Consider the following 25,552-nt stretch of genomic DNA (forward strand, 5'->3'; position numbering starts at 1 on the left):
CTTTATGCCACTATATCCCAAGTGGCCACATCAGCCCTTGCCACAACATAAACACTCAGAAAATATTTATTGACTGAAGGAATGTTACTTCTTTCCCCCTCAAATGACATTATTCAAGAATTTTCTGCAAATCATTCTTTTCTGATGTTGCAGTTGTCTAGAATACATTTAGGTACTTAGTAAAGAAAGATGTGAGTTGTAGAATTTTGCAAATTACCCTGGGAGATTACTCCTGGCTCTGACATTTTTAGATCTGGGGACTTTATGGAAAATGAAACGGAGACAGTGTTTTCTGTGTCAGACATAGTGCTACAAACAATGTTTATTTTAAATTCTTAGACACTTCTTTATTTTTTCAGCTTGTTGGACGACCATTCTTGCCTTCCTACTGGAGTCTTGGGTTCCAGCTGAGTCGCAGGAATTATGGCGGCATCGAGGGATTGGTAGAGGTTGTAGATCGAAATCGTGCAGCTGGGATCCCATACGTAAGCTGGAACTTCTCTTATCACCCATAAGGCACCATTTCCTATCTTTTATTTTTTGCATTTAATTCAATTCATTAGGAAAAAATAAAGATATATTGATAGGTGGATGGCTACATAGATAGATATACCTACTGTCAGAAATTTACATGCTAAATTACCTATCTCATGAGGGAAAGAGCACAGTTTATGATCAGATGGATATGGTTTTGAATTTTAGATTTACCTCTTCCTAGCTCTATCAATGTTGGGCTGCTTAATTAATATCTCTGTGTCTTAGTTTCCTCCTTTATAAAATGAGAATGTAAAACTAAGTCTGGTGGGCTGGTAGTGAGGAATGCCTTATATTATGCATTTAAAGCATGTAGCACAGAGGATGAATGCTGTCAAAGTTAGCTGTTATTTTATAAAAGAAAGCAGCACCTGGGATGACTTGGTTAATGAGGGCTGATGATTATAATTATGACTTACAGGAAGCGACTTTCTCGTAGTGACCTTGTATACTCCTTCCAGAACTAGCGGACTAATTTTGAAAGCTCTGTGGTTACAAAGTATTTATGATGTTCAATATCCACTAGTAAATAAAAAGATAATTATTAACTGTACAATGTTTGATAAGTCCTTCCAGAGATGCATAACTTGTGGTTAATGAAGTTATAAAAACTGTGTATTTTGGGATAGATCTTTGGAACTGAGGTACAAGCACGTATTTGGTGAGCACTGGAAGGAAGATTGTGCAGATGGAAATGACTTTGGCTTGATCTCAGGATTTTTCAACCCCTCTTGGAGTAGCAATGAGGACAGGCAGGGAGGTGAACTCTTCCTGTGAGAAAACATGCCCACTGTGTTGTTTTGGTGTCATGGGGAATCAATTACGTGTTTCATTTTACTTCTCCCTTATCTGCCATCTGCAGACATCCAATTCTAGGAGGAATCAGGCCAAATCTTGCCATACCTTTATTGTTTTACAAAGTGCTTTTACATTCATGGTTAACTCACACTTATTGGTATTTTGTAAGTGAGGAAATGGAGACACTGCACAGTTAATAACTTTTCTAAAGTCACTGCAGCTAGCTAAGTAGCTGGACCAGGTTTCAAAAGTAGCTCTTTTGACTTCATGTGGTTTTGGTTTCAGTCTATCCCCACGCCTCTGATGGGAAGGGCTTTTTTGAGGTGTTGCTGATTCAGCAACAAATGAGCTTTTCTTCCATTGATGGGATCTTTCTCGCCATGTGGCTGTGGAGGACATGTGGGTCCTAAATGACTGCCCAGTGTTAGAACAGATGATGTTGCATTGGCAACAGGCCACAAGTCGCATTATCCTTCAGGTCTGTAAGCTGAGTCTTCTAATGCATGGCTACATGGGGAACACTTACGTAGAAGATTTTCATTTATCTTTGAGCTATGTGGCATGTTGGGAAAAAAAGAGCATCTGGAGTCAAAGGGCCTATCACCAAAGCCCCAGTCAAGGCCCACTCGCCCATGCACATGACCTAGGGATTTGTCACAACCCCTTCACGTTTCAATCTTCTCACTAAGAACAACACCTGCTCCTCACAGGTTGGTGTGCAAACACAAAAATAATGTATGTATGAGAGTTTGGTTAACTAAAGCTCTATCCCTTTCTCATTTATCTTTGTTAATTATTACTCCAGCAGTTTTATAGGGCAAGAAGACCGTTTTCTTCTCTTATGATATATTCTAGCTTGAAGTTTAGAGTCCAAGTTAGTTCATGATTATAACATTATTAATATACTCATTCAAATAAATATTTAAAGAGCACATGTTTTATATCAAGTGTCCAAGCTCTCAAGTTAACAGGGATGAACAAGACACAGTCCCTATCCTCAAGCTCCTCCTGATACCTTGTGACATGCAACTGTCAGGATGAAGAGATAAAACTGCATCCTAAGAGCACTGCATCTTTCAGAAAGGGCTTATTTACTCCTAGGAGATAGCCAAGTCCTGGAAGTTCCAGGATCATTAAGAAACATAGCTTCAGCTTTAATGATTAAGAACTAGAGCTATAATACTTTCCATCAGCATGGTGATATTTCCTAGGTTCTAACTGGCCAGCACTATCTTTCAGGATGTCCAGTATTCTGACATAGACTACATGGATGGAAATAAGGATTTCACTGTTGATGAAGAGGCTTTCCCTGGTCTCTCAAATTTTACCAAGGAGTTACATAGCTATGGAATGAAATATGTAATTATTATGGTACGTTCAAACACTTAATTCTCTTGCCTAGTTTTTCCTTTCAAAGTGCAAAAGAAATTTATAAAATTCGTATTTATTATTGTGTTTATTTATTAGAATCCTGGCATCTCAAATGATTCTGACTACCAGCCCTATGTGAATGGAAGAAAAAAGAGAGTATGGATCTTGGGGAACAATGGCGCTGTCATTGGGCAGGTAATTTCTCAAGAAAATCAGAGTAAATTACATTTTGGGAAGTTTATACTTCTGGTATGAAGATGAGCAGAAGGCAAATTATAGTATCATTACTGTTTTCATGGCTTTAGAGGTTTCTTTTATTATTATTTTCAAACCAGTAGATGTAATAGCAGAAAGATTAAAATTCTGAAGGATTTATTTCTTAATTGAAATATATTTGACATATAACATTGTGTAAATTTAAGATGTGCAACATGCTGATTTGATATATTTATATGTTGCAATATGATTGCCATTGTAGCAATAGTTATCACCTCTATCATGTCACATAATTATCATTTTTTTTTGTGATGGGAATAATTAAGATCTAGTCTCTAAAATGCTGTCCCCGTCCCTTTAATACTACGCATAATTGAGAAGCAATATATTCATAGAAGAAAATTCATTTATTCTTAAAGTCCTATCGCCTCCCAATTTCTTTCTCTTTCTCAAGACAATAAATTCAACTATGATAATACAGCAAGATGCTCATAGGCTACTTTTAAACCTATCTCAGCTAATATATGTTTAATTTACATGAGACTTATAGATAGAGCCTAGTCTTTATTCTAAGGTAGCAATTTCAGGCATTGGAGTAGGCTGCTCAGAAACCTATTTTTAGGGCAGCTGAGCGTTTTAGAGTATTTTCAGTCAAATCACCAAGTCAACCTTCTATTCCAGTTATGCATAGAGTCAGCCCTACATGATTGGATTATGTGAAATTTACTGAAACCAGTACTTAATCTGAAAGTTCCTATGGCTGCAATTCTTGTTGTTCTTGGGCAGTTTACTCTGTAAAACTGTCTTTTCAGTGTTATCAATGCCCCCTTACCTAAGTGCTCACTTAATTCCTGTCATTGACTTTATTTATGATACTTAATTCTATTTACTTTCTTTTTCATTGAGTCTAACTTTTCATGAAACAGTTGAGAAGTTTCCTTCTTTCTACAAACAAATTCTTTGCTTTTACTGTTTTGTTTGAAGTGAACTTCTAAAATATCAGATAGACTGATATTCATATATAAGTACAAAATTAGAGACCATGGTCACATAAAAATTATTTTGGTTATATAAAAGTAGATTATCTAAACCTGTGACTCATTTCCGTAGCACTCATATTTGAGTGGCATAGAACTAGGAATTTGCATATAATTACAAGAATTTAATTAAATGGTTCCCTTCATTGACCAATAAATAACATGAGTGATTTGATTTAAGATGTTGGCAGAGGTAGTAGTAGTGGAGGCAGGTGAGGGTTTATTGTAAAGGTATTTGGTTACAATGAAGTTTGCTGGGCTTATTCTAGGTAGAATGTTGCTGTAGGTGACTCCTTTGCCACATTGCCTGTTTCTTCAGGTCCCAAATTACCTTTAATTGTTCTTTGGTGCGCTATCACCTAATTCAAAGGACCAAGAGTTCAATCCCCTTAAAGTGGGAATTTCAAGCTCCCATCTTCAGTTTTAAGAAGTCTCTGCATTTTTAAATATATATATATATATATATATATATATATATATATATTCATTATATTACTTGAGCTTAAATTTGTCCCTAAATGACAACATATAAATTTGTTAGGAAAATTAGCAAGAATGTATGCACAAAAGCTTATACCTATCAAGTCAAAATTTTCAATAATTTGGCTATGGCTATATCTTTGTGCTATTTTCGGAAAACTTTAAAAGCTACTTTTTGGTAAGAATAGATAGGAAGAGGAGATAGGACAAGAAATATTTGACCTGAGTAATATACACAAAATTTATTTAACCATTTAAAAATGGTTATTTATATGCAAAAAACCAATGTATTATTTATAAACGTCATGATTCAAAGCAGGTTTTAGATGACCTTTGGTTAACAACACATTAAATGAATTCAATCATTCTCTTCTAAAATATTATCTTGTTAGACTTCCCAGTATATTAAATAGTTCTTCTCCCAATTGGCCTGACATAATGGAATTTTACTATCGTCTTTTTTTAATAGAAAAAAGACATTTGATGGCTTCTTATCTATTTAATCAGTTGTTTTCCTTTTCTTTTTTCTTCCTTTGATTCCTTGCATCTATTTTACTATTTAATTTTTGGGGTAGAGTCACAAATTTTGATTCAAAAATGATGAGATGCATGAGGCTTCTAGTCGAAGAAATAGTAGCCAGCAATAAATGCATAAGTGAACCATCAAACGAATTCACAGCCTTCTCTTTTGTTCTCCAGGGATATCCCGGATGGACAGTCTTTCCCGATTATAGTAATCCAGCTTGTACTCAGTGGTGGATAGAGCAGTTCAGTGAATTTCATGAAACTCTGGAGTTTGATGGAGTGTGGATTGTAAGTTGTTATTCCAGGATCAAACTTCTTTTGGAAAGAAATATTCCAAGTTTTGAGATGAACTTTGACCCTGATCTGTAATAAAATGATTTGCTTGACATCGTGGTATTTAAAACCTTTTTACCTAATGCTGAGCTTATATGGAGTAAATTAGACCCCTCAAAACTCTGGATTTTAATTCTGGATCTACCACCAACTGGTTATTTCTTTTTGAGTAAGTTCTTTACTTTCTCATGGCCTCAGCTTTTTCCTCCATTGACTTTCAACTTAAAAATACTGTTTTATTAAATGCTATAATTGCTACTATTTCTTGCACTGATTCATTAAAATTTAAAGTTAATCATTAGAGATTAATTTACTAAGCCTCTATTATTTTTTAGGTGGTGATAGTTCTTTGAAATTTGAAAGATTCTCTCTGTTTGTTAGCAGGATTAGGCATCACCTATTTTTAATCCATTTGGAAGAAGTAGATTTGATCTCAATTATACCTTCTTCTTGGCCTGCACTGAATGGAATCAAGGACAGGGAAATTATAAAATAGAAATATTACCCTGTCTTAGATTCTTTAAAACAATACTGAAATAATAACAACAACAATAAAAATCACAATATTTACATAGGTAAGACAGCCTCTGGAACGGTATTTCTTAGTTAACTGATTGAAATCAATGTATAAAATGTAAAATGTACCTGATATCATTTTGGAGTTGGAAGCCACCTTAGATACAATCTAATCCAAAAGATGAAACAGAGGTCAAGAACATTTAGGAAGATTACTCAAGATGCCAAAATCAGTTAATAAGAGACCCCAGATATGGGGCTTCTTGTTCAGTAAACATTCCTCAACAACTAACTATAGATCAGTGACATTTTCCATTTTGTGTATTTTGTGTCTTTGAAGGAAATGGATGAAGTATCTAGTTTTCTCCAAAGTTCTGATCAGGGGTGTGAATCAAACAACTTGAACCTTCCTCCTTTCACTCCTCGTAAGTTTTCTCCTGTTTGCTAATGATATAGGCAATGGACGTGTCTAAAACAACCTCAGTAGTACTCAATGTGTCCAAGAACAATTTCACTTTGCAGTTCAAGGGACGTCCCCCCCTCAAACACCCTGACCACTCCTCTACTGGAGACCTTGCTGCATTGTTTGGTCTCTGATACCTTTTGCTGCCATAATCCGAGAGCAAGCATGTGGTGAAAGTGTGCCTCCTGTGACTGTGCCACCTCTGTAGACTTCTGCATTCTTCCGTCCTGTTCACTACTTCCAAATCCCTCCTACAAGTGGTTCAGTTTTAAACTTTATGAGAATATAGGTATACTTTAAGATACAAACTACCTTCCATTGAAATAAATCTATAAATTTGTTAACTTTTTTTTTTTTTTTTTTAGCTCATTGGCAACAGTTTAAAGCATCAATGGTTCCTTTTAGGTCCTTTCTGTTTTTAAGCCTCATTTCTACACAAAGTCAATTCTCCAATTCCTGATCTTGAAAGAATGTGTGTGTGTGTGTCTGTACGCGCGCGCGAGCAACAGTATAGAATAGATTATATTGTGGAAAGAAATGAGCCCCAACATCTCAGTAAATTAACATAATAAAAGTTTATTTTTTTGTGCATATAGTACTCTGGTGTGGGATGTATGGCTCTCAACCAAACAGTGACTCAGGGATCTAGTTACTTCCATTGCCTGGTTCTCCCACTGCAGAGTCTTGTTTCCAGTTTCCTAAGCACAGGAGAGAGGATAGAGGGAGTTTTAGGGACAGGTCTGGAAGTGGGGTGTATTCGATTTGCTCACATTCCTTTGGCCAGAATCTAATCACATTGTCTCAGGTTAACTTCATGTGAAAATGTGGAATATAATCTTATACTCCCAGGAAGAGAACACAGGTTTGGTAAGCATCCGGCCAGTCTTGGCTGGCCAGTTTATTTTGGTTTGTCCACTTCACTTGCACCCTTGGACCAAGGTTTAGCTGTTTCTTTAGCCCCTTTTGGTCATTGAAGGAGCGGGGAATGTTTTTAGGAGGAATCTTGACTTCAAGCCATTTAACTTCTTGCAAAATCTGCTATTTGCTTCCCCTGTTTATTCTTCACTCTTCTCTGCTCAGTCTATATTCTCCTAATTTTTTTCACTATGGATCAATTTATCATGTTTCCCTTTTAATCTCTTAATCTTCTTCTTAGCCAAAACCAAGTTTTTTTTGTTTTTCTTCCTGACAGAAAACTGCAATCCAATCGCCTTCTGCCCACTTCTGGCAAGCATCCTGCTCCCTACCTCCCAGAATTATGTCTACCTGCTTATGACTAGCTGCTGTGCCTCATAGCTGGTCTGCTTCTCACCTCTACAGGACTGGACAGTACATGTTAGCGTGATAAAGATTTACATAAATTACCCTTGACCCAGGGAAAATGTTAGTGTCCTTTCTTATAATTGAAGTGGCTGTGAATCTCATGCCACAAACTGAGCTGTGCCAGAAATCTAATTTTCTTTATGTTTTATAATTCAACTTAATTTCTGACACCAAACCCTGATTCTGTTGGGCTGGTTTTTCCCACCAGCCCAACCTCAGTGTTTCCTGGTTTCACCACTCTCTGGAATTGTGCCTCATACTGAGGTCCTATGTACAGGCAAGACTTCATGGAGGAGGGCAGATATAGCCCCCAGTTGTTGCTTTACAAGGAGAAGACGGTAAAGAAGGAGATTGCAGGCCAAGGTGGAAAATATGTTGAGCATTTCAGGCATGAGAAAGGGAAAATAAGGTAACTATAGTGATTTCTAGAAGCAGGATCTGAGTTCTTATTCATGAAACCATCCAAATATCATATCTCATTTTTTTTTAAAAGTGTGACTGGGGTGTGAATTCCTGTAATATAAGAGTGAAAGTGTTCCCCTTTCACTGTCCTCATATCTTTTCCTTATATACTCAATTCCTCTTGATTAAATATATGTAGGTAAATGTGTGTGCTTGATTTATATTTCATCTCAGATCAACTTCTCATTGCTCTGAGCTTGTTTCTCAGTTGCCTTCACTCAGCCCCATTCTTCCTGAGCTCAAGGGAATGCAAATTAATTTTAATGATCTATCTCAGTGAGATGCTTAGTGTAGGCCCCAGGTAGGAAGTAGCATTTAGGATAGAATTTAAAATCTGGAAAGGATTTTGTCAGGTGGAGACTGGTAGGGAAGGTACAATAACCAGGAAGCGAATGATGGATGGTTATTTTCTTAGAGTTGGTGGATAGGAAACTGCCCCACTGATGGGTTTTTTCCCTGCAGGAGTTCTGGACCGTTTGCTCTTTGAAGGAACCCTCTGCATGGATGTGGAGTTTTACTGGGGGCTTCACTATGATGTCCACAGCTTGTATGGCTACTCCATGGCAAGAGCTACAGCCTCGTAAGCACTTGGTTTTCCTCCTAATTCTAGATTTGGGGAGATGGGAGGTGGGCGGCTTCTCTTGTCTTCCATAAGTATATTTTTCAAATATTTTCTGTGGTTATAGGGATATAGAAACTCAGATCTTACAGGCTATTTAAGAGACCTTCTCATATAACCTTTTGGTTTCTGTGCAGAATTATTTTTTATTGGCTTGTGACTAGGGACTTCATTATTTCAAGGATGCTAGTAGGCAATAATGCGTAAGGTATTTAGAGCCCCCAGTTGGAAGTCAGACCTTACTTTGCTCCTATTACTGAACGTATTATGGTCATGCTAGGGTTGCCTGATTTAGCAAATAAAAATACAGGACACCCAGTTAAATTTGCACTGGACACACTTACTTATACTAAAAATTATCCATTGTTTATATGAAATTCAATTTTCCCTGAGTGTCCTGTATTTATCTGGCAATGCTACACCACACCTTCCTGGCTTTCCTCCCCACTGCCTGCCCCAGTCTCCCTTTCGGTTCTCCCCCTTGCCCTAAGACACACACACACCACCATCACCACCACTCATTATGAAAATCTGACAAAGGGAATGCAAAGCATTCAATCTTTTTCATAACTTGTCATGTGGATTTTTGCTGATGACTTCATAAATTGAGGGATAGCTCTCTGCAAACTCCCCTTGCCAAGTTCCTTCATTGGAAGGTGGCAAAATACAATCACTAAACCTAAGAGAGCAAGAAATTTGGGGCTAAGCTTAAGAAGATTTTAGTTTTAGATTTGCAAGACAGATGGGGAAACTAAAGTATTCAAAGAGTTGTTGGGGATCTTCCAGTGGCTTAGGAAAGAATGTTTTAGTCTTTCTCTGTGTAGTTACTTTTGTTTTGGTTTTTCTACAACTCCATGGTGGTGATCAGGGGCAGGGAGACTTTGATGTGCTTATGGGACGTTTCTCAGTCCTACTCTTACCTGACTTCTCTATGTACTTGACATCATCACCCACTCCTTTGAAACTTGGCCCTTTTAGTTCTCGAGATACCACTCTGTCCTGCTCTGCCCAACTGTCGCTTCTCAACCTCTGTATCTAGATCTTTTTCATCTACTCTCTTGCTAGTGATACATCATAGGGGGTCAACCCTCAGGCTCCTTCTCTTTTCATTCTATGCCAACACATAGGGAATTTATTCTCTCTCATTGTTTTAACAATTTTAAAATCTAGCTTAGATCTTGATATCTTATAGCATATCCAATTTCACTCACCTTGCTCTGTTAACGTGTCTCTGCCCAGGCTCCACACCCTGGCTAATCATCTTTGGAACTGTTCAATTTCCTATCTTGGTTGGTAGCAGCCCCATCCCTATCTCCCAGACTCCCAAGTGAGAAACTTGGTATCATCCTTGAGTTCTTTCTTTTTATCACACCCTCACACGCAGTCAGTCTTTGATCCTTTTGATTTTAAACATTTCTATAAGTATTTCCTTATTTTCTTCACTGACAGTTCTTAATTAAGGTCATCATCATTGCTCACTTAAAGCATTATGCTAGTCCCACGACTAGTCTCCCTGAGTTTAGCTTTATCTCCCACTAATCTATCCTGTACCCTTGCTACTCAAAGTGTGGTCCAAAGACCCACAACATTAGCTTCACTCAGAAACATATCAAAAATGCAGCATCTTGGGCCTCACCTCAGATCTTGGGGATCAGAATCTGCATTTTAACAAGATCTCCAGGTGTACTGAATGTATGTTAAATTTTAAAAAGCACTGCTTTACATTGTTGTCAAAGTGATCTTTCTGAATCACAAGTCTGCTCATTTCTCTCCAGTGTAAAATTATTTATTGCTTGGTATTTTATATACAATAAAATCCAATCACCTTAGCAAAACCTACAAGATACTTCGTAACCTAACCCTTTCTTAGTATTTTTCTTTTATCTTTGCCGCTCTTCATATTTTATGCTCTGGTAATGCATAACTGCTCGTTGTTCCCAAATCAAAATACCATTCATTCTTCCATGTCTTTGCATGTGCTGTTCTGCCTGCATTAAGTGGCCTTCCCTGCCCCGTCCATGTTGCAAACATAAACTTATCTTTAAAACCTCACCTCAGATGTTGATTCTGGAAAACTTCCTGGCAGTTCTAGGAAAAGATTATTTCCCCCCCCTTTTTTGTGCTACCTTTCTTCATATTGCAATATTCTTAATATGTAGGCATTTTGTGTTGTAATTTCTAAATAGTAATTTTTTTTTCTTGCTGGACTGTAAGTTCCTTGAGGGTAAAGTCACCCCTGTATCCTTAGCCTGAGGAATAGCTTTAGTGTTTACTAAAGACGTGTTTGTTGAATAAATGCCTGGCCTGAGAAAGAGAAGGGCAGGGTGGGCCCACAGAGGACCTGGTGAATCAGAGGCAGAGACTGTGCCAACTTTGTTCTCCAGCACCATTTTGCTCTCACGACTTTGTATTGTGCTGGATTGTCCAGGTGAGAGAGAGTCCTTGTCCAATAAGTGCCAAAGTTTTTATTTCAATAAAAGAAAAGCTTTAAGAAGAAGGAAGTATATATATTTATGATTTTATCTTCCCTTTTCTGACTTCTTTCTCACTCTGCTTTCCTAGGAAATAAACAAGATGAATAAGAGTCAGTTTCCTCATCTTTGAAATAAGAGAAGTGGGTAGATGTTTCAGGTTCCTTCCTGTTCTGATCTATTTAGACTCATAGATTCTTCAAGCTGAGAATGGAAGGTGGGAGGGAGAGTGGATAAATGACCAGGATGAGAATGAAGGAGTATGGAAAGGCAGGGGGAGGGAAAGAGAGTTTTAAATTGCTTTACTGCTAGTGTCTCCATGTGATAAAGGCACTATAAAACCAAGATGGGGTTAGTTAATATATTCTAATAGCTATGGTTAATAGTTAAAAGGTAACTGCGACTGAGAAAGTAGGTGCCCTTCTAACCTCCCTGGGTCAGGCAGAATGGCCTATGTTCCCAGAGAACAGTGGACATAGCTGGAACTTGGCCTTTGGGCATGAGGCAGCATTGGTTAAAAAAACAGATAAGATTTTCATGCAATGGGATTTGGGCATCAGGGGAACTTAAGTCATAGATCCAATGAATGTTTGTTTCAACCTTAGCTGGAAGTATAGTTTGGGGTCAGTGGTTACTGGTCTACTCAGAGAATTAAATTCACCTCCCTCTAGGCTGAAAGCAGGAGACTAGATCCTCTCAGAGATCAGGACCTGACCGTAGATAGGACAAACCTGAGAGATGGAGAAACTTAAGGATCTCTGAATAAGATTTTACCACTAAGCTGGAAAAAAAACAGACTGTTATCTAATCTATGTTACCAAAATGGCCTGACTCTGGATAAACTGTAACCCCAGATAGCTTGATCCCTGTTTCAGTTTCACTCTGTATAACCTGAATGTGTTTCTTTCGTGACTGGTGATTGCAGACTGCGATAAAACCTCTAGCCAGTGATAATAAAGGCAAGGTATTCACTAGTCTATATCAAAGGAGAAATGAAGATAGAAGTTGCAGAGTGAGTCCTCTCCTCCAACCTATCCCCATTTTTTGGTCATTATATTGTGAGAATGGAGCAATTCATTTCCTTAAACCAGTCTTCTATTTCAGAATTTTCTCCCTTTTGCCATTATAAGTCATTCTGCATTTATAGACTCCCCATACATCCTTAGGCCTATGAAGTGGGGAAGCAGTGGTGGTTGTGATAGTATGTGTGAGGAATTGCCTGGTGCCTGGTGATACACATGCCTCAGACCATATATTGAAAGGAAAGACAGGAGAGCTTGCCTGCAAAGAGCTAGCAGCAATTGTGGCTCAGGTATTACCAACCTGTAGTTGTTTTATTGTTCAATGTTGCAACACTAAAGGAAGACGTGAACTGTTCAGCATGGAAAGAGAAGGGAGGAAGAGGCATTTCAGTAAAGTGCTTATGGAAAAGAATGCTCAGAATGAAAGCTAGAAATAGCCTACGTCTAACTATATGTTATCCCACCCCATGTCCCCCTGTTCCTGAAGTAGTTATCATTCTGAATTCTGTGTTTTTAATTCCTTTGCTTTCCTTTCTATATAGTTTTATTTGATATGTAATATTTTATGTATAATACAATGAAAATAATATTTTAGTTGTTTTTAACTTTATAAAAAGTATCATATGTCATCTTTTGAGACTTACTCATTTCAATTAATATTATTTTGCATAGAATAAGATTTCCTAACATTGGGAATTGCTGCTAATAAATTCTGAAGCCTCAGAGGAACCCAGGTGCCTGGAGCCCAGCTGGTGTACAAAGTCTCTTCTTAGGCAGGCAGCAGGCACAGGGCTCCAACCTGAGTTAATGTTGTGCTAAATGAGATAATGAATAGACAGCAAGGCATGGAACCAAGGGACACTGGAAAAGCTTTGTGTAGACAAGAAGATGGGGCCAAGAACCCCAAGCATGATTCCAATGTATTGTCCACCCAAAGGGCCAGAGCACAACCAGATCCAATAAGATGGAGAAAACATAATCAAGAGGACAGGGGCCTAGAGAAATTCCTTGGGGGACTGGACTGTAGAGGTTTGTACTGTCTTATGTGAGGTCTGAAACTTTATCCAGAAGTGAGAAAGAAGCTCTTAAAAATGCTAAACCTCAGAGCTGGTCTTCCTCAGCAAAAAGAGGAGGATTCAGCATGGATGTTAGCTCAGGGCTGATCTTCCTCACACACACAAAAAAAAAAACGAAAAAAAAAATACTGGGGCCGCCGGGTGGCGCAAGGGGTTAAGTGCGCGTGCTCCGCTGTGGCGGCCCGGGGTTCACCGGTTCGGATCCCGGGCGCGCACCTATGCACCGCTTGTCAGGCCATTCTGTGGCAGCGTCCCACATAAAGTGGAGGAAGATGGGCATGGATGTTAGCCCAGGGCCAGTCTTCCTCAGCAAAAAAGAGGAGGATTGGCAGATGTTAGCTCAGGGCTGATCTTCCTCACACACACACAAAAAAAACAGTTTAAAAAAAATGCTGAACTAATTTGCTCCCCTGATTCATGATACCTTCATGTTTTTTCTGAGTTTGGTTGGAAAGCCCATTGCTGCCCTTGGTATAGTGAGTCCTAGACATTCACAGCTCACTTCGCATTCAATTGACTGTATTCCTTTTCAGGGCCATGGAGAATGTCTTCCCCAATAAAAGGAACTTCATCTTATCCAGGTCTACTTTTGCTGGATCTGGCAAATTTGTTGCTCATTGGTTGGGGGACAATGCGGCCACATGGGATGATCTCCGATGGTCCATCCCTAGTATCCTTGAGTTTAACCTGTTTGGCATCCCCCTGGTGAGTTTCACTCTCAACCAAGGAACTTTTACCCTTTGTCCTTTGACATTCTTTCTATCACCAGACTTTGAGGGTGCCTGAAAACCAAGGAGCATATGTCTCACTGTGACGGGTATTGGAAAAACCAATTTTTATGTGTAACAGGAGCTGCCTTCTGAAGATAGGATGGTAAAACTTTATCATTGGATTGTCATCTATGGAATCTCTGAAGTTAGGAAGGAGATACAATGAGTAAAATGTATTAGTATCACAGAAAAATTCCCTCAACAGAACATCAGTGAATAGCGAGGTATAAAATTGGGAACTGAATATTGAGGAAGAACCCTTGATACAACAATCACTTTTCCTCTCATCAGTTGATGCATGATGCACACTTGCTTCCTTCTTCTATTTGACTAGGGGCTTGCCCTGAAAGCCTGGGACCTCTTTAAGCATGGGATAATGGGAATAAGAGATTCTCTTTTCCCTTATCATATAGGTACACAGTCAGTGCTTTCTCCTCTCTCACTGACCACTGTGCTTATATGTGTGCTGGTTCTCCAGGTAGGTGCCAACATCTGTGGTTATAGAGAAGATGTCACAGAAGAACTCTGCAGAAGGTGGATGCAGCTTGGAGCATTTTATCCACTATCAAGGAATCATAATGGGCCTGGGTTCAGGGTAAGGTCCCCAAGAGACGTGATGGAAACTTTTTGGCTTACCTAATATACTTAGTCTCAAAGAGGGGTTGAAGAAAATCCCACAGGTTGGCCCTAAGTGCAGGAGCAGAATAGATAAATCTTGGGTGATAGGCCTAAAATGCAGGGTGTTGGGGTGAGGGTTTGTGGGAAGGAGTAAGTATATTATTGAATGGTGTTATTGTTGGAAACTCACCAACAAAGAGGAGAAGGATTGTTAAAGTGTCTATGGTGCTGCTATCACTTCTGTTTCCACCTTTTATTAAATGGGACAATTGGAGTCCACTGGTATTTTGCTTCAATTAATACAAGGGAAACCACTCCTAGATATGGGAGAGCAAGGAGGAAGGATTTAGGGAGGTGTATGTCAGCGATCTGAACATTTTTTCCCCTTGTTACAACATTCTAGCATTCTATGAATGGTTTAGGAGAACACCCCACTACTTCTCATGACTCATCCTGCCTTTATCCTCTTTTGTGCAAAATCACATTTTTAATGGACAAGTATATAGAAGTGGGTTCCAAGTCCCTCTTAAGGGGATATTTGGTGATGGCAGGAGTACATAGCATAGGATGCCTTTTTTTTGATGAAGTTATCTGTGAGTAAATGTTTCAAATCAAGTGGTTTAGCTCCTAATAGGCTCATTAAAGTAACTTACTGATGATCATTTTAGCTCCAGCTCTTGACTTTGACCAATGACATGTCTCTAACTTGGGAAAGATTCACAGCCAAATCTTCAAAGTATTTTTTCCCTGTGCTCTCCTAGCCATTTGTGATCTAAAGAGAGATGAACTATTTCTGAACCTTTAAGCAGGTGGCTGGGAGGAGGTAGGGCGGGTGCTCTTCCAGAAGAGATGGCCTGGAAGGGCTTCTACAGATGACAGCATTCACATCGCTCAGGCTGCTAGGATACAGTGCTTGTTTTCCTTTCCTCTCAACCAGTGCCATCAACAGAATGAGAATGAGAGCCACACATGTAAGCTTAAATGAATTTAAAAAGTGAAAAGAAAGAAGAGCGATTATTTAATATATTTTATGTAACTCAGAATATCCATGACATTATCATTTCAACCTGTGTTTAACACAAAATATTATTAATGAGATATTTTATGTTCTTCTCTTTCTACTAAGTCTTCAAAATTCAGTGTGCATTTTACACTCACAGTATATTTTAATTTGGATGCTAGATTTTCAGCAGTTGAAGTGAAGTGTAATCCTACCAAAACAGTAAAGTTATGTTTAAGGGAAAAAATGTTTTACATTGATTCAGTTTTTAGGTTTATAATTAAATTAACTAAAATCAAATAAAATGAAAAATTCAGTTCCTCAGTCTTCCTAACCACGTCTCAAGTGTTTAATAGCCCCCTGTGAAGCGTGGCCACCATAGTGGATAGTGTAACTCTAGACTTTCTCAGTTGGAGACCAGAGTGATGGAGGTTGTGGAGTGTTATTTTCTTTGGTATTTGGCCTCAGGGTTTTCATGAGCCCTACGTTGAACGCATGGAGTGGTCTCTTGGAGTAGTTCTATTTAGAGGAGGGGAATGGGCATCTTAGGGAACAAAAGAAAGGAATAAATTCAGATAATTTTCTCTAAAATTCAGTCCAGTAATACAAGTCTAAATACGGCATGTGTATCTTCGATATCTTTCAAATTACAAGGAAAATGAACAAAATGAGTGCCCATCGTTGACGGAAAATTTTGTTTCTGAGTCCTAAGAAAATTAGATTTCCCTTGAAAAGGGTTTTTTTCTTTGCTCTTGGATAAAATCTGCTAAAAATTGTTTTCATGATTTCTTTGCACATTGTATATTGAAGAACAACTAGAGGCCACTGTCTTTGGGGTAGAGAAAATAAAGCAAATTTTGATGGTGAAAACATTGAAGACAAAACTAGACATAAATTTTAAAATTATGAATCCATAAAAGTGCATGGAAAGGAAATGATGGATTGCAGATCATGGTGGTAGGCAATGTGGCTTAAGGCAACAGGTTTCAAATTCTTTTTTAGTAGTAGTACGACTTATTATTATGACTATTTTCCGAATGAAGTATTATGAGAAACCTCTCTATATAAAACAAATTGGAGCAGCTCTGGAGGGAGCAAGGCCCACTATAGCCCCTTTATCTCCATAGTAACCTCTGTGGGCTTCTTTATCACCCCGAGGCTGCCATAGACTGGGCTTCAGAAGACATGCCAAATTTAAACTCTGCCACTTGCTTGCAATTTTGCATTGGGAAAGTCAGGTAATCTGTAATTTGATATTGCTTTCTCATCTATAAAATGAAGGAGCAAGACCAAGATCCTTTCAGTTCTGGAAATGCTTTGACATCTTCCAAGTTGCAGAACATGGCTACTTTCATCTGAGAAAGCTTCTTATCATAAGGAAACTTTAAAAATATGATGGAAATATTTAGTGATTTCCTTCTAGGACCAGGATCCTGCTGCCTTTGGTGAAAACTCTCAGCTGTTGAATTCCTCCAGACATTATCTGAACATCCGCTACACCCTCCTGCCTTATCTCTACAGTCTTTTCTACCGCGCTCATACCATGGGGGAGACTGTAGCAAGGCCCCTCGTCCATGAGTGAGTTTCCTGACCCTCAAAGACTCCCTTTCAGATTGTAATTTCATTTACCTTGTTAGTACTAACAAGGTTAGTTAGGACCTTGTTGCCACATAAGGTGCTGTTGTCCTATATTGGAGGCTTTACCTGCCGTCTCTGTTTTCCAGGTTTTACCAGGACCCAGCTACATGGGAGGTGTACGAGCAGTTCTTATGGGGGCCTGGACTTCTCATCACGCCTGTTTTATACGAAGTGGGTTTATAATCTGAACAATGGGGTGGAATATCACACTTGACCTCATGGCTCTGTGGCTGAATAAGCTGGATCCTGAGTGTCTTTGGCTGCATTTAAATATAAATATGAATACAAATGAGAAAGAGGTCATGAAAGTTTGGAAATTAGAAAAATAGTAATTCTTGGTCCCACTGCCCCACCAAGCAAACCAATTTCCATTTTGCCAAATTACCTTAAATCCTGTGTCCTTAGGCATATGGCCATGGCATTGACAGTGGCTTTAAATGTCTTGGTGAGTTTGGGCTGGCCATCTGTCTGTGTTTCCCTTTGACCAGAGGGTATGTGCTCTTGGGGTTGGGTTGGGAAAAGAGAAGAGGTGGGGAGGAGTACAAGGAGAGAGAGAGGAATGCTGGGCAGGGGGAGGGTGTTTCTCTGGAGGTCATGTATGAAGGACCACACATACTCTACCTAAGTGTGATTTGGAGCAGGGGTGAATGGAGAAGTGTGGGGGAGAAATCAGGATTATGCTGATCAGTGTGTAAACATGAAAGATGGCAAATGTACTCATGTCAAAGGGACTTGAAGCTGGTGTTTTAGCTACACCATCTCATGGCAAGTCCTGCTAACCAGCAAGTGGTCCTCCTGGACGGCTCTCCTGAGGTCCTGGCTGGCCGGATCTCCTCGCACCTGTCAGATTACATGAGTAACTCAGTGAATGACTTTTCTCTGCTTCTCTTAGGAAGTTCAGGAGCCTTGAAGCAAAACAAGTAATTTCTAGGTACAGCTCTGCTTGGGTAAACTTCCCAGCCTTTCTGAGTATTGTATTTGTATTTTACTTGCAGAATGGGATGATCCCAATTATCTCTCAGGAGTGTTCAGACAAGCTCATGCAACCACACATTAGGTGTTTTGTAAACTGTAAAGGGATATGCTAATATTGCTCATTTTTGTTATTTCCCTAGGGTGTGACCCAAGTGCAGGCATACATACCTGATGCCATCTGGTATGACTATGAGACAGTAAGTGAGGCAGCCCCGCTTGGCTCAGAGACCTGCCTCTAGCAGAGGGCAATTCTAAGGCAGCAGCCTTGGGAACTTGGGGTAGGATGATAGTACAAGGTTTTTTACATTTAGTTGATTGCGGGTGCTTTTCTGTGAGGAAGGCCTTTACAAATGTACAATGAAGTAATTTGAATAACTGGGGTAGGGTTATGGGAATTTTCATTATATCAACCTGGCTGCTATGCAGCTGTCAGGACTAGTAATTAGCCTTAGGCTGTGATAACTTAGAGAACTAAAGTCTAGCTGTGGAATCACAGCATGGTGTAAGATAAAGAAATAGGGCGGGTTGGGGTCTCAGTTCTGCTGTCTACTACCTATATGCCTTGGGCAAGTCGCTTCACTTCTGGAGGGCTCTAGTTCTCTTGTCTTTAAAATGAGGCAACTGAACTAGATGATCTCCGAGATCCCTCCCATCCCAAACAGCCTATTATCTGATCTGTTTTCCTTTGTTGGTTAGGGAGTAGCCATCCAATGGAGGAAACAATTGGTGGAGATGCTCCTCCCAGATGAAAAGATAGGACTTCACCTTCGAGGGGGCTACATATTTCCTACCCAGCAGCCAAACACAACCACAGAGACCAGGTAAGCTCCTCACTCTTCAAGGTTTGACTGCTTTGGTCCTCTAAAGGGCAGGGCATTATGGGAGAGGCAAATAGGGACTAAAAGTAGATAAGCAAAGGGAAAACATCTCCAGTCAGTAATCTTCCTCCCCTCCTTTCAAGGTCAGCCCTAAATTGGCATTTTAGCCCTCATTCAGCTGGGGGTAAGTGAATTCATTTCCATTTCCATAGTCTTGCACTTTGAATTGAATCAGATTATAAAAATAGTCAAACTAATCACTCCTGAGAATTTCCTTATGGCCAGAAGTTGTCCTTAAGTAGATTCCCTTAGGCATGAGAGAATTCAAGTTAAATTGGAGATAAGGATTATCACGTGAAAGTCAACATAGCTTCAAGGTCAAGAGCCAGAAAGTTTAGGTTGAAGCCCTAAACTTGATGTGTTACCAGATGTGTACCATGGGCAATTTACAATCTGTCTTTCTGCTAATCATTTGTAAACTGGGGATGATGGTAGTTCGACTTTTTAGAGTTATTATGAGGGTAAAAGGAAATAATATAAGTGATTTAATGTATATAGAGCCCTGAGAAGAATGCCTGGTACATAGTACCAGGGCTAATTATTAGTATTATCACAAACCCACTTTTCAACAGGAACTGCTTCCTTGACTATTCCTCTATGCTCATTCACTACTAACCTCTGCTGTCGTCCCGCAGCCAGCTTCCATGGTTCCATGCAAGGTCAATATCTACACAGTTTCTTGGATAGACTCTGAGATGATCTGTCCCTGGGGCATGCAAGGGGCCGGTTTAACATAGTTCTATCTCTTCCCCATTCTCTGAAACTGAGAATTGCTCTTTTACAGTCGGAAGAATTCCCTGGGACTCATTATTGCCTTGGACTATAAGAGAGAAGCAACGGGGGAACTGTACTGGGATGATGGGGTATCTAAAGGTAGGCTTCCTTATGGTACCTTCCCTGCGATATTCTGTAAAAATTAGTCATTGCATGTTGCCCGATATGGCACTAACCATATTATTACTGAGGCTTAGAATCAGTTTATTCTTAAAGTTTGGTTAGCCAAGCACAATGCATTAAAATAGACTTCAAATGAGCAACTTCATGTTATTGACTGTATCACAGCAACAGACGTTATTGGATTTAGTTTATTCTCTTCTCTGGGTATCATTATTCATACGAAACAATACATTTTATTACTAGATTTGTGAAATACTGCTTTGATTACTATTGAGGGAGAGGTATCAGATTTGTGTAGTGTGTTTTTCCACTGTAAGATTTGCATATAAGTACCTCACGTCAGCTTGTGATCTGTTAATTATATAAAAATCCTGCCCTGCCTAGAATTAGCATTTATTAATATTTATTGGCTATTTATTATTGCACTGTATGCAGGGGATATAAAGGTGAATGAGACATAGACATTGCCTTTGAGGAACTCCTGGTCCAGCAAGATAGATGCAGTGTGCATGTGGATAACTACAAATGCAAGTCAAAATGTTTCAGATGCCCGCAAAATGGTACCACAAAGTGCCATGGGAATTCAGAGGAGGAAGCAGTTACTGTGGGTTGAAGTGGTCCAGGAAACTTCTGTGGAGGTTTGACAAAAATGGGGGTTAGAACTTGGGAGAGCAGATTTAGGTGGCAGAGGCATTCCAAAGGAAGAGAAGGCATGACTGCACGGCTCCTCTGCTTCCTATAGTAATGGGCGCTCCTCTATCTTTCTCTTTTAGATGCTGTAACTAAAAAGAATTATATTCTGTATGACTTTTCTGTCACCTCTGTAAGTATTGTTTTTGAGCAACACACAGTGTACGTTCTTTTCTGTGATTGCATTTCGAGTTTCTTGTTTTCTATAGATGCTCAGTCGTATGGAATCGGGACAGTGCCTGACTATGATGGTCTCAGAAAGAATTAAAGTTAAAATGAAAGTTTTTAATCTGTGTTAGATACATAAGCATATAAAAAATCAGTATGAGATCAGTGAAGAATTTCTTTTTTTCTGGAAAGAAAATTACCGCCTTTAAGTTTTATGTAATGAGTCCTGGCTTCTAAGATGCGTCCTCATTTGAGGGGACGCAGGTGTGTGTGGCATGTGGGGTGTGGTGTGTGGGGGTGATGAGTAGTATGGTGCCTTTTTGAGGTTCTTCCATAATGGCCTTCCTTTCCAGCACCTAAAACTTGGCCTAGGGCACAGGTATTGAGTGGCAGTTTTGAGAGATTGGAAGATACAGAACATCACTTGCCTTATCTCTATTTCCCAAGGGGAATAAGAGGAAGAAAGGCAGAGGCTTGTAGAGGATGGGAAAAGTCTAATTTGGTTTTCTTAGAAGTCTGGTTGTGCATGGGCAGAAATTTCTTTTGTGGGGATTTCTCTCCTTTATTTGAAATTCATATTGATTTTTAAATTATACTTTTTATTTTGAGATAATTACGAAGCCCCATGCAGTTGTAATAAATAATACAGAGAATTTCCTTATACTCTTTACTCAGTTTCCCCTGGTGCAAAATCTTATAAAACTATAGCTCAATTTTACAATGTGGATATTGACATTGATACTACCAAGATATAGAACATTTCCATCACCACAACCATCCCCCGTGCTGCCCTTTTATAGCCGCACCTTCTTGCTTCCTCCCCTGACCCCTGCCTTAGCCCCCGGCAAACACTAATCTGTTGTCCATTTCCATAATAGTGTCCTTTTAAGAATGTTATGTAAATGGAACCATGTAGTGTGTCTCCTTGGGGACTGGCTTTTTGCACTCAGCATAATTCCCTCAAAATTCATTCAAGTTATTGTGTAAAAACTAATGTTCCTTTTTATCACTGAGTAGCATTCCAAGATATAGATGTCCACATTTTATTTAACCATTCACTTGATGAAGAGCATTTAGGCTATTTCCAGTCTTGGGCTATTATAAATGAAGCTGCTATGAACATTCATGTGAGTTACCCAGTTTCTCTGCATCATAACCATCATTTGACGTTGTCACTATTTTTTTATTTGAGACATTCTGTTAAGGGTGTAGTGATATCTCACTGTGGTTATAATTTGTATTTCTTTGATGTGTAATGATGTTGACCTTCTTTGCATGTGCTTATCTGCCATCTGTGTATTCTCTTATTCTCTGGGGTGGAATGTCTATCCAGTTCTTTTGCCCATTTTTCTAATTGGATTTTTTGACTTGTTTTTATGCTCAGTTTTGAGAGTTCTTTAGATATTCGAGAAACCAGTCTTTTGTTAGATATACGGTTTGTAACTATTTCCTTTTGGTCTGTAAGTGTCTCTTTTTATCCTCTTAATAGTCTTTCACAGGGCAAAAGTTTTTAATTTTTTTTGCTAAAGAAGATTTGCCCTGAGCTAATTTCTGTGCCAGTCTTCCTCTATTTTGTATGTGGGTTGCTGCCACAGCATGGCCACCAACAAGTAGTGTAGGTCCGCTCCCGGGAACCGAACCCAGGCCACCGAAGCATAGCCTGCCAAACTTAACCACTAGACCACAGGGCTAGCCCAGAAATTTTTAATTTTGATGGATCTAATTTACCTTTTTTTCTTTTTTGGATGATGTTTTTGGGTGTCTGGTGTAAGAACTCTTTCTAGCCCTAGATCTTGAATATTTTCTCCTGAAACTTTTATATTTTGCCTTTTACATTTAAGTCTATAATCTATTTTGAGTTAATTTTTATATAAGATGTGAGATTTAGGTTGAGCTTCAACTTTTTGCCTAAGTATGTCCAATTGCTCCAGCGCCATTTGTTGAAAAGGCTACTCTTTCTCCATTCCATCGCTTTGGCACCTTTGCAAAAAATTAGTTGGGCATGTTTATGGGACATCTAGTCTTTTTAAACATCAAAGTGTCCTTTTTCTCTTCAGTCTTCAGTTCCACCTTCTTTGTCATAGCTCAATTTTGTCACTTTTGAACTGTGGTTCCCTGAATAAGTTGTTTAATTTCTCTAAACCTCAGACTCCTCATCTGAAGAATGGGGATTATTATAGCTTCAACTTCATAGTTTGCTGTGAGAATCGAATGAGATAATACATGTAAAATACTTTGTGCCTGGCACATAGTAAGCATTCATAAATTTTAGCTCTTGTCATCATCATTGAAATAAAAAGAAAAGATTATTTGGGCACGATTTTGTGTGTTTGTGTATGTCCATACCTTGGTGTGCCAATGGGCCTCTGTGCTTGTGTCCTTTTGCTTTCTTTTTGAGTACCCATCTTGTCCTCTTAACAATGCCATGATGTCAGGAACATATTTTCTGAGTGATAGAATCAATACATAACCAGTGAACCAAAGAGAGCAGGAATTATTACTAAAATATTGAGGACTGTTAAGAGTGTGAGTTAAAAAATACCCTAGGGATGGTCACCTGACAGCATTTAGAACCCCAGAGATAAAGGACGTGCCTTAGATCTCAGAGAGAAAGATGTTAAGTGGAATTTGGGCACAATTAGAGTGTGATGTACCAGGTCTCTGAATTGACTTTCTTTTTTTCCAGAACCGTCTACAGGCAAAAATTACAAACAATAATTATACGGACCCTGACAACCTCATGTTTACAGATATCACAATCTTGGGAATGGACAAGGAACCTACTAATTTTACTGTCTTATTTAATAATGCTGCCACCTCCATTTCAAACATTGTCTACAGTGCTTCAACAAAGGTGGGAGATTGTTCCATCCTGCAGGGCCCTTGCTGAAAGCCCTGGCCTGAGATTCTGACAGCCAGCTCTCCCTTGATCTTTTGACTTTGGGCAGTCACAAAGACAACTGGATTGTGGGAAATCTACCATTTCACAGGGGTGATGAAGAGGGAGAAACATGTGCGTGCTCAATGTGGACCCCTGGGCTTTGTTTGTGTTGGAACTCCAAAGAAGACAGTGGGAGTTGGGACCTTGAAAGAAGGAAGTTCTTTTCTGGGCAAATTTAAAACTAGACATGCCGATCCCAGATGTGATATAGTGAAAATATTATTCAATACATTGGCCTAATTCTGGAGAGTATTTACACAATTGTCCTTTCATTTAAGTTAAAGACTCTCTTTGAGACACAGTTGATATTTTGCCTTAGTGTTTTAAACTATTTTTATACCATTACAGAACATGCGAGTTGGATAAAACACAAGGGATAATCTGGTTTTAGTTTTATTGGATAGATTTCCTTACGTGATAATCTCTGATGAAAGATTCCATTTGTTAGTTGACTATTTCAAGTGCTGGGAAATTCACTATTTCTTAGAGCAGCAGCCCATTCCATTTTGACAACTCATATAGCAGAGAATAAAAGCTTGATTTCCAGAGTTAGGCAGAATGAATGAGGTTCCAGTCCTGGCTTTACCATCCCCTAGCTGAGAGATCATGGGCAAAGCATTAAACCTCTCTGAACCTCAGTTTTCTATCTCGTAAAATGGAGATAGCCATACTATTCACAGCATAGGATTATGCTATTGATATTACTGCCACCATTATTAAAATGCGTGAGCATCCCACTTAGAGGACAATAATCTGAAAATGACAGCCCTGCCTGTGATCTCTACTCCTTACCATGATCAAAGCCCTTCCCATTCAATATTCCACAGTCACTCCTTGAGGTGAGAAAGGTCAGGAATAAGCCAAGTTCATTTTCCTGACAGGAAAGTCAAAAGCCCCAGAGGAGAAAAAATAATATTCCAATAACCCATGGCAAGGTAGTATTGGACGAAGGTCTAGCTTCCCTAGTCCTGACTTCCAGACTATCAGGAAAGAACGTTATCCAGGTGCCTCTACTTCACCTCGTTTGTCACCAGGGCCTCCTTTTTCTTTCAGGTGGTGAGCATCACTGATCTCGAGGGACTGGTACTAGGACAAGAATTCTCCATCGAGTGGAATCTTCCAGTCAGTGACCTGGAGAAGTTCAACTGCTACCCTGAGGATCCCACTGCCTCCGAGGAGAGCTGCAGTCAGCGGGGGTGCCTTTGGGAGGTAACAATTGGAAGCAGATTACCACAGTGAGCAGGAAGTTGTAAAAACTGTCCTGTGAGTAATTAGGCACCCAGAAAACACTTTCCAAGTGTTGATGGGTTGAATCCATCAACAATTCTTCAGAGAGTAATCATTCTTCAGGAAAAAAATGATACTGTGCCAACGGAGGAATTTTATTTTGTCAACTCCGTGTGATAGGTGATCAGTGTTTTCCTCAGATATCCTGATTCAGAAGAAACTCATTGCCACTCTGGCTCTCTCTTTCCTCCAACCACAGCATTTAAACTCCCATTTTTTCTTTAGCGTAGCAATAATGCATTGGGTATGCATTGTGCATTGAGTACTCTAATTTTTTTTTTTTTTCATCTGTTGGAGAGTCCAAGCAGGAAGGTAAGATACAGCGGTTTCTCTCCACTTGAAAAATAGAGAGAAAGAAAGCCAGAGAAAATAAGTGACTTCCTCCAGATTACAATGGGGGCAATAAGCACCCTGGGAGCAGAGCCCTGCCTCAGGGTCCCCGTC

General features: G+C 39.3%; 1 protein-coding gene across 2 annotated transcripts in view; it reads left to right on the forward strand.

Annotated features, from left to right (window-relative positions):
- The window catches only part of MGAM2 (putative maltase-glucoamylase 2), an 83,276-nt gene that overhangs the window by 17,626 nt on the left and 40,098 nt on the right, over positions 1–25,552 (forward strand). For both annotated transcript variants that reach the window (XM_087431879.1, XM_087431883.1), the window contains exons 9-24: positions 360–485; positions 2,572–2,703; positions 2,800–2,898; positions 5,136–5,249; positions 6,151–6,235; positions 8,521–8,638; positions 13,780–13,951; positions 14,495–14,611; positions 17,058–17,212; positions 17,359–17,443; positions 18,388–18,444; positions 18,944–19,068; positions 19,910–19,998; positions 20,796–20,845; positions 23,567–23,734; positions 24,875–25,030. In XM_087431879.1, the coding sequence (XP_087288005.1) occupies positions 360–485; positions 2,572–2,703; positions 2,800–2,898; positions 5,136–5,249; positions 6,151–6,235; positions 8,521–8,638; positions 13,780–13,951; positions 14,495–14,611; positions 17,058–17,212; positions 17,359–17,443; positions 18,388–18,444; positions 18,944–19,068; positions 19,910–19,998; positions 20,796–20,845; positions 23,567–23,734; positions 24,875–25,030 (1,848 nt within the window). The remainder of the gene's footprint in view (positions 1–359; positions 486–2,571; positions 2,704–2,799; positions 2,899–5,135; positions 5,250–6,150; positions 6,236–8,520; positions 8,639–13,779; positions 13,952–14,494; positions 14,612–17,057; positions 17,213–17,358; positions 17,444–18,387; positions 18,445–18,943; positions 19,069–19,909; positions 19,999–20,795; positions 20,846–23,566; positions 23,735–24,874; positions 25,031–25,552) is intronic.

The sequence above is a fragment of the Ceratotherium simum genome, chromosome 1, assembly GCF_057802395.1.
Source record: "Ceratotherium simum simum isolate JZ-2026a chromosome 1, ASM5780239v1, whole genome shotgun sequence".
In the NCBI taxonomy this organism is placed as follows: domain Eukaryota; kingdom Metazoa; phylum Chordata; class Mammalia; order Perissodactyla; family Rhinocerotidae; genus Ceratotherium; species Ceratotherium simum.